Genomic DNA, 13,735 nt, shown 5'->3' with positions numbered 1-13,735 from the left:
GGGCGCGGTGGCTCACGCTTGTAATCCCAGCACTTTGGGAGGCCGAGACGGGCAGATCACGAGGTCAGGAGATCGAGACCACGGTGAAACCCCGTCTCTACTAAAAAAAAATACAAAAAATTAGCCGGGCTTGGTGGCGGGCGCCTGTAGTCCCAGCTACTCGGAGAGGCTGAGGCAGGAGAATGGCACAAACCCGGGAGGCGGAGCTTGCAGTGAGCCGAGATCGCGCCACTGCACTCCAGCCTGGGCGACAGAGCGAGACTCCGCCTCAAAAAAAAAAAAAAAAAAAAACACAGTATTAAATGAGGTAGTGTATGTTTTTTGTCATACTAAATTGCAGTCTGGTGTGTGTTTTACATTTACATCTCAATTCAGACTAGCCACATGTGGCTAATGACTTTGGTATTGGACAGTGAGGGTCTAAACAAATATCTCTTCCCAGGACCCTTCTTCCTGCCCCCCACCCCCCTGTCCCCACCCTGCTCTTCTTTCCTCCCTCTGGGGATCCTGCGTAGCCACCTGGCTCCTCTGTGCCTCTTGTCTTCCACTTCCTCTTGGCTGTGGTCTCTCTTGCATGTAGAATCCTTATTGGGCTCTGGGGCTGCTCCCTAGGAAAAGGCTGTGCTTCCCCTGTACTCCTTGCCCCATCCTGCCCCTCCTCTCCTCCCTTCTTCCTCTTCTTTCTTCCTGCTTGTTAGGAGCCAAGAGCTGCCCCTGACCAAGGCCACAGACTGACAGGGGCAAGTGAGAGGTTTTCCGAGGAGGAGAAGACAGCACTCCCTGGAGGGAAGCAAGACGTCTGAGAACTCAGCCTTCAGATGCCTTTCTAAGACCTTAGCTTTGCTAGTTCCTCAAAAAGCTGACATTTATTGAGAGCTGAGCCACAACTCTCTTCCCCTTCTTCTCTTCTGAACTTTCCGTAGATTCCTCTAGTTGGTTTTTTTGAGATGGAGTCACACTTCGTCACCCAGGCTGGAGTGCCGTGGTGCGATCTTGGCTCACTGCAACCTCTGCCTCCCGGATTCAACCGATTCTCCTGCCTCAGCCTCCTGAGTAGCTGGGATTACAGGTGCACGCCACCATACCCGGCTAATTTTTTGTATTTTTAGTAGAGACGGGGTTTCATCATGTTGTTTGGCTAGGCTGGTCTCGAACTCCTGACCTCAAGTGATCCGCCCACCTTGGCCTCCCAATGTGCTGGGATTATAGGCTTGAGCCACTGTGCCTGGACTTATTTCTTCTGTTCATAGCACAGAGAATGCTGTTCTCAGCTGAGGCTGACCCCAGTGGAGGGCAGGCCCGGGCAGTTTGCTGCAACTCACCTGCAGCAGCGCCTCAACTGTGAAGTTAGGGAGTGGACGCTGCCCACTACATTCCTACTCCAGGACATCCTGGGAGGCCTGCACCCCTCCCCTGCCTGTGTGTCTGCCCCTGCCCGTGTGTTCTCTTTTGCTTCCAGGGGCGGGAGCAGGATGTGAGTAGAATCCTCCAAGCCCTACACGAGTGCCTTGCTGCCCTTCCCAGGCCCCAGCTCCGGAGCGTCGTGGGCATCGGGGTGTCGGGCCAGATGCATGGAGTCGTGTTTTGGAAAACAGGCCAAGGTATGCTGGGCTTGGGGATGCTCTCAGGCTGGTAGCAGTCACTTCCAGAACTAGAGCAGTGCTGCGCAGGGCTTTCTGTGAAGGGTCGGGTTATCCAGCGGTGGGAATAGGGTCTTGTTTCTTGGAATGGAGGAACACAGGCTGCCTCCTGCGTGGGTGAGCATTCTGTTTGTACCAATGTGAGGTGAGCAAGGGAACTGCCCACTCCCACATCATCAGCACGTTATCCACAAACAGGCAGAGGGAAGAGAGTGTTTTCTGGGATTCTCCTGAAGGATTCAGCGGAGTGCATTTTCCATAGCTTTCTCTTTACTGTGTCAGTATCTCAGAACGTTAGTGCAGACAACCGAGAGATTGGCCTTAGCTGCAGGAGATGCCAGGACATGGAGGGCACGCTTTTGAATTGGGGCACATTTGTCGTTGTTTACATATTTGTGATTTTGAAAATTCCAGGGCATATCTTTTTTTGTTTGTTTGTTTTAAGATGGAGTTTCACTCTTGTTACCCAGGCTGGAGTGCAATGGTGCAAACTCAGCTCACTGCAGCCTCTGCCTCCCGGGTTCAAGTGATCTTCCTGCCTCAGTCTCCAGAGTAGCTGGGACTACAGGTGCCTGCCACCACACCCAGCTAATTTTTGTATTTTTAGTAGAGACGGGGTTTCACCTTGTTGGCCAGGCTGGTCTCGAACTCCTGACCTCAAATGATCCACCTGCCTCAGCCTCCCAAAGTGCTGGGATTACAGGTGTGAGCCACCGCGCCCGCCGGCATATCCTTTTTATGGGTTCAGTTGCTAAGCATTTCTAGTTGGTTGTCTTATGAAGGTCTGCCACAGTGCAGAGGTGGGTAACCTGTTCTATTTGGCCTTGAGGAGGAGAGCTAAGACAGTAAAACCACGATGAGCACTTCACATGCCTGGTGCCTGGCTGAGGACATCAGCTGCATGATCTCATTGGATATTCCCAACAACCTGGTGACATAGGTTACACTGTTGTCCCCATTGTGTGGATGAGAGGTTGAGGTTCAGAGAGGTTAGAATAATATGCTCAGGGTCATATTTCAGCAAGTGAACCCCACTTTTGAATCCAAGTCTGTCTGAGGAGCTTTTAAAGGCCTGGCAGGGTTGTTTTTGGTGGAGGACCAGAGCTGCAGGGGACACAGTGGCTCAGTGAGAGACTTCCCAGCAGAATGCCCAAGGGAGTATGAGGCTCCTGTAGGAAGTTGGGAGCTCCCTGTTATGGCAGGCATTAAAAAAACTTTTTAAGCCTGGGCGTGGTGGCTCATGCCTGTAAATCCCAACACTTTGGGAAGCCAAGGCAGGAGGAGTATTGCTTGAGGCCAGGAGTTCAGGACTAGCCTGGGCAACATAGTGGGACCCCGTCTCTACAAAAGATGCAAAAATAAGTTGGGTGTGGTGCAACATGTTTGTAGTCCCAGCTACTTGGGAGGCTGAGGTGAGAGGATCACTGGAGCCCTGGAGGTTGAGGCTGCAGTGAGCTGTGATTGCTCCACTGTACTCCAGCCTGGGCTACAGAGCAAGACCCTGTCTCAGAAAACAACAACACCAAATCAAACTTTAGAAGAAATTATATTGGCCAGGCACGATGGCTCACGCCTGTAATCCCAGCACTTTGGGAGGCTGAGGCGGGCAGATCACGAGGTCAGGAATTACAGACCATCGTGGCCAACATGGTGAAACCCCATCTCTACTAAAAATACAAAAATTAGCTAGGTATGGTGGTGTGTGCCTATAATCCTAGCTACTTGGGAGGCTAAGGCAGGAAAATCACTTGAACCCGGGAGGCAGAGGTTGCAGTGAGCCGAGATCGCGCCACTGCACTCCAACCTGGGCGACAGAACAAGACTCCATCTCAAAAAAAAAAAAAAAAGAAATTATAAAAGATTTAATTTAGACAAACAAAAATAGGGAGAGTAGTGCTATGAACCAGCATATACCCATCACTCAGCTTCAACAAAATCAACATTTTACTGCAGATCAACATTTTAAGCAGAAGATGGACGGCTACTTTGGGGGGCTGTAGTTATGAGGATTTCAACATTTGATTCATCCCTTTCTTCGTGGAGAGTCGGCAATTTAGAGTGCCCTGAAGTGCGTGGTGACCTGCCCATCAGTGGGACTGGCATTTAGTGATGCACCCTTTAATCACTCCCAGGATGGGGCTGGGCAATCGTAGGAGCTGATGCAGGCTCTTCCTCCTCCCCTTCCTCCCTCCTGTCCGCCTATCGTCGGGCCCACCAGGGCCGTGGGAGCTGCTTGGCACCGAGCAGTGGCAGGAGCAGAAGGCGATTAGGGTATCAAGGCTAACCTCTCAGAGGGAGTCTAGGTTGTAAAAGCTTTTAAAACTCCTTAATTTTGCATTAATGAGAATAAATGTCCTTTTAATACTAAAACCCTTCCCAAAGAGGACAGCAGAGAGCTGATGATGTGGTCCGCTCACATGCCTTCCTTTCTGCCTGTCTCCTGGGCTCCCTAACAACCACACAAACCATCAGCCACATCGTTGGAAAGAGCTGCTTAATATTTTATTGAGCCAGCCCACATGCCTTCTGGGATTGTTTTCTGTTTCTGGGAAGGAGGAAAGCCACAGTGTGGTGATGGTGATACCTGCTTAGTGGAGTCAAGTGAAATCACATTTGGGATCCAGTCTTGTCGATTTTAATGGCAGCCTTAATTCACTTTGGTTTCCCTACCTACAACATACAAAGCCCTTTGCTAGGCCCTGGGGGAGAGATAGAAATGAAGGAATGCAGCCTTTACCTTCCAAAACACAGTCAACACAGATGGGCAGGAGTAACTTGAGCAGAGAGCTAAGTGCTTCAGTGAGGGCACCCGGAGCGAGCTGGAGGGGAGGAGACGGAGTGATTAGTGTCTTCTGAAAGGCCTGTGGTTACGCCGGTTTCCAGACTCCATTTTCAGGCTCAGTAAAAGCAGAAGAGAAACCAGGATCATAAAAGAAAGCTAAAAGGCGAGCAGCAGACAGGGAGAAAATATCTGGTAGTGAATAGTGGACAAAGGACAGGTCAGTACATGTAAAGAACCAGTAACTAAGAGAGAACAAGCAGCCCTGTGGAAAAACGGGCGAGGGCTACCAATAGATTCTTCCTAGAAGAGGAAATACCAATGGCTGATAAACATCTGGAAAGACGTTCAGCATTGTTAGTCATTAGAGCGGTGCGGATGAAAACAACAAAGCATCATTTTCCACCCACTGGATGGTAAGAACTCAAAATGCTCAGTAATGTTGAGAGTTGGCAAAAGGAGTGGAAAACTGGTATTTTTTTTGTTTTTTATTTTTTTTGAGATGAAGTCTTGCTCTTGTCACCCAGGCTGGAGTACAATGGTGCAATCTGGGCTCACTGCAACCTCTGCTTCCTGGATTCCAGTGATTGTCTTGCCTAAATCTCCCCTCCCGAGTAACTGTTATTACAGGCACCCGCCACCACACCTGGCTATTTTTTTTTTTTTTTTTTGAGATGGAGTCTCGCTGTGTTGCCCAGGCTGGAGTGCAATGGCGTGATCTCTGCTCACTGCAAGCTCCGCCTCCCAGGTTCACGCCATTCTCCTGCCTCAGCCTCCCTAGTAGCTGGGACTACAGGCGCCTGCCATCATGCCCAGCTAATTCTTTTTGGTATTTTTAGTAGAGAAGGGGTTTCACCATGTTGGCCAGCCTGGTCTTGAACTCCTGACCTCAAGTGATCCACCCGCCTCAGCCTCCCAAAGTGCTGGGATTACAGGTGTGAGCCACCGCGCCTGACGAGCTAAGAGATATTGAGGATACAAATAGAAGCACTAGCATCTAAATCATAGGAGACCAGAGAGGGAAAAGTAAAAATGGAGAGGAGGAAATCTTTGAAGAAATAATGGAGAAAAATTTCCTATAATTGACAAAATAAGATGGAACACCCCAGCCTGAAAGGGCCCATAGAATGTCAAAGAGGAGATAAAGACAACCCCCAGCTAGATATATTCTAGTGGACATTTAAGGATTTCAAAGACAGAATTCCAAAAGCTTGCAGAGCAAAAGATCAGATCCCATATGAAAGAATAAGGATCAGATTGACATTAGAGTTTTTTCAACAGCAACACTCTATGTGAAAAGACAATGGAGTAGCATTTTTTTGTTTGTTTTGTTTTTCTGAGATGGAGTCTCACTCTGTTGCCCAGGCTGGAGTGCAGTGGCATGATCTCAGCTTACCGCAACCTACGCCTACTGGGTTCAAGTGATTCTCCTGCCTCAGCCTCCGGAGTAGCTGGGATTACAGGCACCCGCCACGATGCCCGGCTAATTTTTATATTTTTTGTAGAGATGGGGTTTTGCCATCTTGCCCAGGCTGTTCTTGAACCCCTGACCTCTGACGATCCGCCCGCCTTGGCCTCCCAAAGTGCTGGGATTATAGGCATGAGCCACCGCACCTGACCAGGAGTAGTATTTTGATGACCTATTGTGGCACAACAAACTACCTCCAACCTAGTGACCGAAAGCAACAAGCATTTATCATCTCTCATGATTTTTTGGGTCAGGGATTCGGCAGGGCTCAGCCCACTGCTGCTTCTACATGGTGGTGGTGGAGGTTGCTTGTTAGTGTTCAACTGGTGGACAGACTGGTCAGGGGGGTCACGGTGGCTTTACTCAATGCCTGGTACCTTGGTGGGGAAGGCTGGAGGCTGGGCTCACCTGGAAACGGTCTGCTGGCCGCTCTTTGCCCGTGGTCTCCTCAGCATGGCGGCCTCGGCGTAGTCACCCTTCTTACCTGAAGGCTGATTCCCCCAGAGAGAGTGGTGTAAGAGGCTTGGGCGGGAGCTGCAGTACTTCTTATGACCTAGCCTTGGGAGTCCCAAGATGTCACTGCCTCCACATGCTCCTGGTCAAGCACGTCACCAAGGTGATTCTATATTCAAGGAAAGAGGATTCAGATGCCACCTCTTGATGGGAGGAGTAGTGAAGAATTTGTGACAATGGACCACAAAAAGTGCTTTGAAGCATTGAAGGGAAGGAACTTAGAACCAGACTATTATAACTGATCAAACTGGCATTCAAAGATGGGAACATGAGAAATATTTGGAGGCATCTGGGCCTTCAGACACTGCCTGGAAAGACTGACAGACACTGCCTGGAAAGACTGACACTGAAATTGGCCTTGGGAGAAATCACTGAATAAGAGCAGAGAAAAATCCAGAGGATGTCACAAAGCACAAATGGAAAAAATCTGACGGTCAGATGTTTTTAAAGTAAATTTGGATGTCTAAAAATCAATCAGGGCCAGGTGTGCTGGCTCATGCCTGTAATCCTAGCACTGTGGGGGGGCTGAGGTGGGTGGATTGCCTGAGCTCAGGAGTTCGAGACCAGCCTGGGCAGCATGATGAAACCCTGTCTCTACTAAAAGTCCAAAAAATTAGCTGAGCATGGTGGCGTGGGCCTGTAGTCTCAGCTACTCGGGAGGCTGAGGCAGGAGAATCGCTTGAACCTGGGAGATGGAGGTTGCAGTGAACCGAGATTGTGCCACTGCATTCCAACCTGGGGGACACAGTGAGACTCCATCTCAAAAATGAAATGAGATGAGATGAGATGAGATGAGATGATGAGATGAATCAACTAAGACCTAAGGAAAAGAGAAAATTTACTGGTAATCAAGTAGCAGGAAGCCTAGATAATGTTGTCATGATGAGGGTTGGAGGGACAGAGACCAGGGGACTTGAGATTGTGCCAAACATCTTCTCTTATGAGATGTGGGGAGATATGGTATCAACTTCAAAAAAGAATAAAAATAAACAGAGAAGTGGGGCAAACGGAAGGAGTATGTGACGTGCCCAGGGTCCCACAGTCGTTATATGGTAGAGCCAAGTACTAAAGCCAGTGCTATCAGGACCCACAGGTGTTCCAGGCTTTATCATGGGACGATTCGCACATATTTTGGCACTCACCAGCAGAGTAGTATCAAGGCTGCGCCATGCCTAGTCAATTGCTCTTTTCTTCATTTTTGGTCATCTCTTTTGTTCCAGGCTGTGAATGGACAGAGGGAGGGATTACCCCTGTGTTCGAGCCCAGAGCTGTTAGCCGCCTGGTCACATGGCAGGATGGCCGATGTAGCAGCGAATTCCTGGCCTCTCTGCCCCAGCCGAAGTCTCATCTCAGTGTGGCCACGGGCTTCGGCTGCGCAACCATCTTCTGGCTTTTGAAATACCGGTACGGGCAACTGTACTTTGACTCGGGTGCTGGGTTTCCGGGAGAATGAGAATGGGCCGGGGCCGCGTCAGCATCACCCCGCCTGCTGGGCTGTGCCGCAGTGAGTGTGTCCTGGCAGGACAAGATGGAGCATGGCCTGGACCTAGATTGGGTCCAGAACCGCGTCCTTTTGCAGAAGGCTCTCTATTGGTTATCCAGTTCCCACCCCGATGGGGAAAGGAGGGGACAGAGAGGGCAAGTCACTTGCTAAGGGTCACGGGGAGAGTTTGCAGTGTGCTCAGGCCTGCGAGGCTGCTGAGGAGGCCTACGTCTGCTTTCCCAGGCTTGACGCTTCCTCCTCTCAGGCCTTTCCCCTGGGGCTGACTTAGGCTGGCTTTACTTGGGGCAGCTGGGAGGTCCTAATCCCAGGGACCCAGCTGGACTTGAGCCATAGCATGTGCGGTTGTGGCTGCCACCTGGCCATGGCACAGCTGGTCCCCGCTGCCTGCAGCTAAGTGCGGCACATGCTTCCGAGTTCATGTTATACCATGCTGAGTTGTTTTTGGTATGAAAAACAGCCCAGAGTTCCTGAAGTCCTATGACGCAGCTGGTACCATCCACGACTATGTGGTTGCCATGCTGTGTGGCTTGCCAAGACCCCTGATGTCCGACCAGAATGCTGCCAGCTGGGGCTATTTCAACACGCAGAGCCAAAGCTGGAACGTGGAAATGTGAGTATCACATTCTTGCAGGCTGTTCCTCCTGCTCCAATCCAAAGGGCAACCCCAGAGCTAGTGCTTCAGTGGGAGCTTTCCCATCTGGGAGTGGTGGAGGGTTCCCAGAGGCCAGGATCGGGGTCCAGTGCCCCCGGCCTGTCCCAGTCACGGGGCATGGGTGGGCCCAGTGTAAGCGCAGCCCTGAGCCCTGGGGTAGGGGCCTCAGCCATGCTGTCCTGCTCCTTCATAGCTGCCCAGACCCCAGGTGGGCTCTCCCTTCTCTGTGACCATGGGCCCAGTCTGTAGGTTTCAGAGTACAGCTTTCACTCTTTAATACTTAAACTTAGAGGGCCAGGCACGATGGCTCACGCCTGTAATCCCAGCACTTTGGGAGGCTGAGATTTGGGAGGCGGGTGGATCACCTGAGGTCAGGAGTTCGAGACCAGCCTGGGCAACATGGAGAAACCCCATCTCTACTAAAAATACAAAAATTAGCTGGGCGTGGTAGCGGGTGCCTGTAATCCCAGCTACTCCAGAGGCTGAGGCAGGAGAATCACTTGAACCTGGGAGGCAGAGGTTGCATTGAGCCGAGATTGCACCACGGCACTCCAGCCTGGGGGACAGAGAGAGACTCTGTCTCAAAAAAAAAAAAAAAAAAAAAGAAAAAAGAAAAAAGAACTAGAGATAGTAGGCTTGAAGGATGCCTTTTAAGTTCTTTTTGAACAGTCATTTGCCTTTTCAGGTACAGAAGTCCAGTACCCTGTAAGTTCACTTCCTTCAGGGCCCAAATTCTGAGCTCTGAAATAAAACAAACAGCACCTGGTAGTTCAGGTAAAGGACTTTCCAGCATGTTGTGTGAAATTGACAGCCCCCATTCACTAACCCTGAGTGACTAACACGTTGGATATTCAGGAGCCTGCTGCATTTGACTTTGGTTTGGACTGTACTCACCAACCATAACGGCGCCGAACCTCTGGCTGCCTCCCTTTGCAGAGTTTTTGAGCTCCCTTCAAACACGGGAGGCTGGACTTGATCACAGCTGCCTATGTTGTTTGTTTTCTTTCCTGGAAGGTGAATCCTAAGCTTATGAAAGCCAGTGTACTCTATTGACAAAGCCTAAGCTCGTGATTTTAAAAAAGCCAGAGAAGCTGCCTGTGACGGCGCTGAATCCTATCCCCCCCTTCAGCCACGTGTGTCCTATAGCACTTTCCCATGCAGAGTTTCCTGGAAACAAACAAACAACAACGAAAATGAAAGCAGCTGGGTGTGGTGGTGCAGGCCTGTAATCCCAGCTGCTTGGGAGGCTGAGGTGGGAGAATTGCTTGAGCCTGGGAGGTTGAGGTTACAGTGAGCAGTGATCACACCACTCCACTCCAGCCTGGGTAACAGAGCGAGACCCTGTCTCAAAAAAAAGAAAGAAGGAGCCGGGTGCAGTGGCTCACGCCTGTAATCCCAGCACCCTGGGAGGCTGAAGCGGGTGAATGACGTGAGGTCAGGAGTTCGAGACCAGCCCGGCCAACATGGCAAAACCCCGTCTCTACTAAAAATACAAAAATTAGCCGGGCATGGTGGTGTGCACCTGTAATCCCAGCTACTAGGGAGGCTGAGGCAGGAGAATTGCTTGAACCTGGGAGGTGGAGGTTGCAGTGAGCCGAGATGGTGCCACTGCACTCCAGCCTGGGCAACAGAGCAAGACTCCATCTCAAAAAAGTAAATAAGTAAAAAAGAAAGAAAGAAGCAAAGAAGGAAGGAAGGAAGGGGAAGAGAAGGATGGAGGGGGGGAAGAGAGGAAGGAAGGGAGGGAAGGAAGGGAGGAAGGGAGGGAAGAAGGGAAGGAAGGGAGGGAGGGAAGGAATGGAGAGAGGGAGGAAAGGAAGGGAGGGAAGGAAGGGAAGGAAGGGAGGAAGGGAGGGAAGAAGGGAAGGAAGGGAGGGAGGGAAGGAATGGAGAGAGGGAGGAAAGGAAGGGAGGGAAAGAGGGAAGGAGGGAAGAGAAGGAAGGGAGGGAGGAAAGGAATGGAGGGAGGGAGGGAAGGAAGGGAAGGAAGGGAGGGAGGAATGGAGAGAAGGGAGGGAGGGAGGGAGGAAGGAAGGATCCCTTAAACTCCAGAAACCTGAGTGTGGGTCCATGTGGGTGCCCACTTTTGTTTTACAGACTGAGGAGCTCGGGTTTTCCTGTCCACCTGCTCCCAGACATCGCCGAGCCTGGCAGTGTGGCGGGCAGAACTTCCCACATGTGGTTTGAAATCCCGAAGGGGACGCAGGTGGGAGTGGCCTTGGGTGATTTACAGGCCTCTGTCTATTCCTGCATGGCCCAGAGGACAGATGCAGGTAAGTTTTTGTTTTGTTCTGTCCTCAAACTTACACTGTCGCCTGCCTCATAAGCACCAGCTCTGTGCGAGTCTGCAGGGCACACAGAGCTTAGCAGTCTTGGCATCCTGCTGGAGATCATTATTCTGTAAAGATGAAAAGCACCCTCATCCTTGCAGGTAAAATCCTCTATTGAGGGAGCTTACAGGCCAGCAGGGCAAGTTCTGTCCCTGAGCACCGATCATCTGTGCTGACCCCCTCTGGGGCCAGGTGAGGGGAACGGCTCTTTCTAGCTGTCTGGTTTCTATGTGACTCCGGGCCCAAGAAAACAGATGAGCTGATGAGGGTTTTGGTTACTGTGTGTTTGTAATGGAAGTGATGTCAGATCTGATTAGAAGTGCAGAATAGGCTGGGTGCAGTGGCTCACGCCTATAATCTCAGCACTTTGGGAGGCCGAGGAGGGTGGATCACGAGGTCAGGAGTTCAAGACTAGCCTGGCCAAGATGGTGAAACCCTGTCTCCACTAAAAATACAAAAATTAACCAGGTGTGGTGGCAGGTGCCTGTAATCCCAGCTACTCAGGAGGCTGAGGCAGAGAATTGCTTGAACCCGGGAGACGGAGGTTTCAGTGAGTGGAGATCACATCATTGCACTCCAGCCTGGCGATAGAGTGAGACTCCATCTCAAAACAAAACAAAATGGCCGGGCGCGGTGGCTCACGCCTGTAATCCCAGCACTTTGGGAGGCCGAGGCAGGTGGATCACGAGGTCAGGAGATCGAGACCATCCTGGCTAACACAGTGAAACCCTGTCTCTATTAAAAAAATAGAAAAAATTAGCTGGGCGTAGTGATGGGCGCCTGTAGTCCCAGCTACTCGGGAGGCTGAGGCAGGAGAATGGCGTGAACCTGGGAGGCGGAGCTTGCAGTGAGCCGAGATCGCGCCACTGTACTCCAGCCTGGGCGACAGAGAGAGACTCTGTCTCAAAAAAAAAAAAAAAGTGCAGAATTTTTTCTGTATTCATAGTAAAGGAATCATGGTGAGGTAGAAGCAGCCATGTCTAGGGCAGGGATTGGCTCTTTTACTCTAAAGGGCAGAAAACATTTTCTGTAAATATTTTCGGCTTTGTGGATCATGCAGTATCTGTTGTAACTGCTCAGCTCTGCTGTAGGAGTTCAAAAACAGCCATAGACGATATGTAAATGAACGGGTGTAGCTGTGTTCCAATAAAACATTGTTCATAGACACTGAAATGGGAATGCCATATAATTTTCATGTGTCATGAAAAATTTTTTTTTAATTCTTTTCAACCATTTAAAAACATGAGAACGTGGGACGATATGGCGCTTGGTGGCGCTGCGAGGCCAGAGCCCAGGTGCTCACAGGTTGACAGCAGAGGAGAGGAACCAAGCTATACTCAATCTTAAAAGCAGCAGGATGGTCGGAATGAAGTGAGAGAGAGATGCCATCTACAAAGCTTCTCCTTCCAATTTTTTTTTTTTTTTTTGAGATGGAGTCTCACTCTGTTGCCCAGGCTGGAGTGCAGTGGTGCGATCTCGGCTCACTGCAACTCTGCCTCCCGGGTTCAAGCGATTCTCCTGCCTTATCCTCCCGAGTAGATGGGACTACAGGCACACACCACCACACCCAGCTAATTTTTGTATTTTTAGTAGAGACGGGGTTTCACCATGTTGGCCAGGATGGTCTCGATCTCTTGACCTTGTGATCCGCCTGCCTTGGCTTCCTAAAGTGCTGGGATTACAGGTGTGAGCCACCGTGCCCAGCCATGAATGAATTTTTAAAATGTGGTATATACACATAGCTAAAAAAGGATTGAATGTTGGATAGAAGACAGACTTAAGTGCATTTAAATTTTAAAAAGTTTATTTGGCTGGGTGCGGTGGCTCACACCTGTAATCCCCGTACTTTGGGAGACTGAGGTGGGTGGATCATGAGGTCAGGAGTTCAAGACCAGCCTGGCCAAGATGGTGAAACCCCACCTCTAATAAAAATACAAAAAATTAACTGGGTGTGGTGGCGCATGCCTGTAATCCCAGCTACTCGGGAGGCTGAGGCAGGATAGTCTCTTGAACCTGGGAGGCAGAGGTTGCAGTGAGCCAAGATCGCGCCATTGCACTCCAGACTGGGCGACAGAGCAAAACTCTGTCTCAAAAACAAAAAAGACAGAATACTTTGGAAATGAGCAAGAGTGGTATTCACTGCCATGAATGAAACCTCCTCAGAGAATGCAGCCCTTGGTCTGAGGTCTTACCCTGTCATAGTTTTCTTTTGCTGTGTAACAAATTACCCTAATACGTAGTAGTCTAAAACAACAGACATTTATTATTTTGGACAGTTTCTGAGGGTCAGGATTTTGAGTAGGGCAGGATGGCCTGGCTCAAGGTCTCTTGTGAGGTTGGATTCACGCTGGAGCTGCAGTCTTCCAGAGGCTTGACTGAGCCTGGAGGATCTGCCGCCGAGCCCATGTGTGATGCTGTCGGCAGAAGGCCTCAGTTCCCTGGCACGTGAGGTTCTCCACAGGGCTGCTCACGACGTGGCACCTGCCTTCCCTGAGAGCAAGTGACCCACAAGACAGCGTGACTGAGACAGGAGCCGCAGTGCCTTTTATGACTTAGTCTCTGAAGGCACACACTGTCTCTTGTGCTTTATTTTGTTCACTAGAAGTGAGTCACTAAGTCCAGCCCACTCTCACGAGGGGGGCAGTCAGGTTCTACCTCTTGAAAGGAGGAGTATCAGCCGGGCACGGTGGCTCACACCTGTAATCCCAGCACTTTGGGAGGCTGAGGCGGGTGGATCATGAGGTCAGGAGTTTGAGACCATCCTGGCCAAGATGGTAAAACCCCATCTCTACTAAAAATAAAAAAAATTAGCCGGGCGTGGTGGTGGGTACCTGTAATCCCAGCTACTC

At 50.5% G+C, this 13,735-nt stretch overlaps 1 protein-coding gene across 1 annotated transcript in view; it reads left to right on the top strand.

Annotated features, from left to right (window-relative positions):
* SHPK (sedoheptulokinase) overlaps positions 1-13,735 on the top strand; it is a 45,516-nt gene that overhangs the window by 4,192 nt on the left and 27,589 nt on the right. Inside the window, exons 2-5 of the mRNA XM_058431908.1 lie at positions 1,460-1,601; positions 7,621-7,804; positions 8,362-8,514; positions 10,654-10,829. Of these exons, the coding sequence (XP_058287891.1) occupies positions 1,460-1,601; positions 7,621-7,804; positions 8,362-8,514; positions 10,654-10,829 (655 nt within the window). The remainder of the gene's footprint in view (positions 1-1,459; positions 1,602-7,620; positions 7,805-8,361; positions 8,515-10,653; positions 10,830-13,735) is intronic.

The sequence above is a fragment of the Hylobates moloch genome, unplaced genomic scaffold (assembly GCF_009828535.3).
Source record: "Hylobates moloch isolate HMO894 unplaced genomic scaffold, HMol_V3 SCAFFOLD_19, whole genome shotgun sequence".
NCBI classification, from domain to species: domain Eukaryota; kingdom Metazoa; phylum Chordata; class Mammalia; order Primates; family Hylobatidae; genus Hylobates; species Hylobates moloch.
This window is presented reverse-complemented; position numbering and strand designations above follow the sequence as displayed.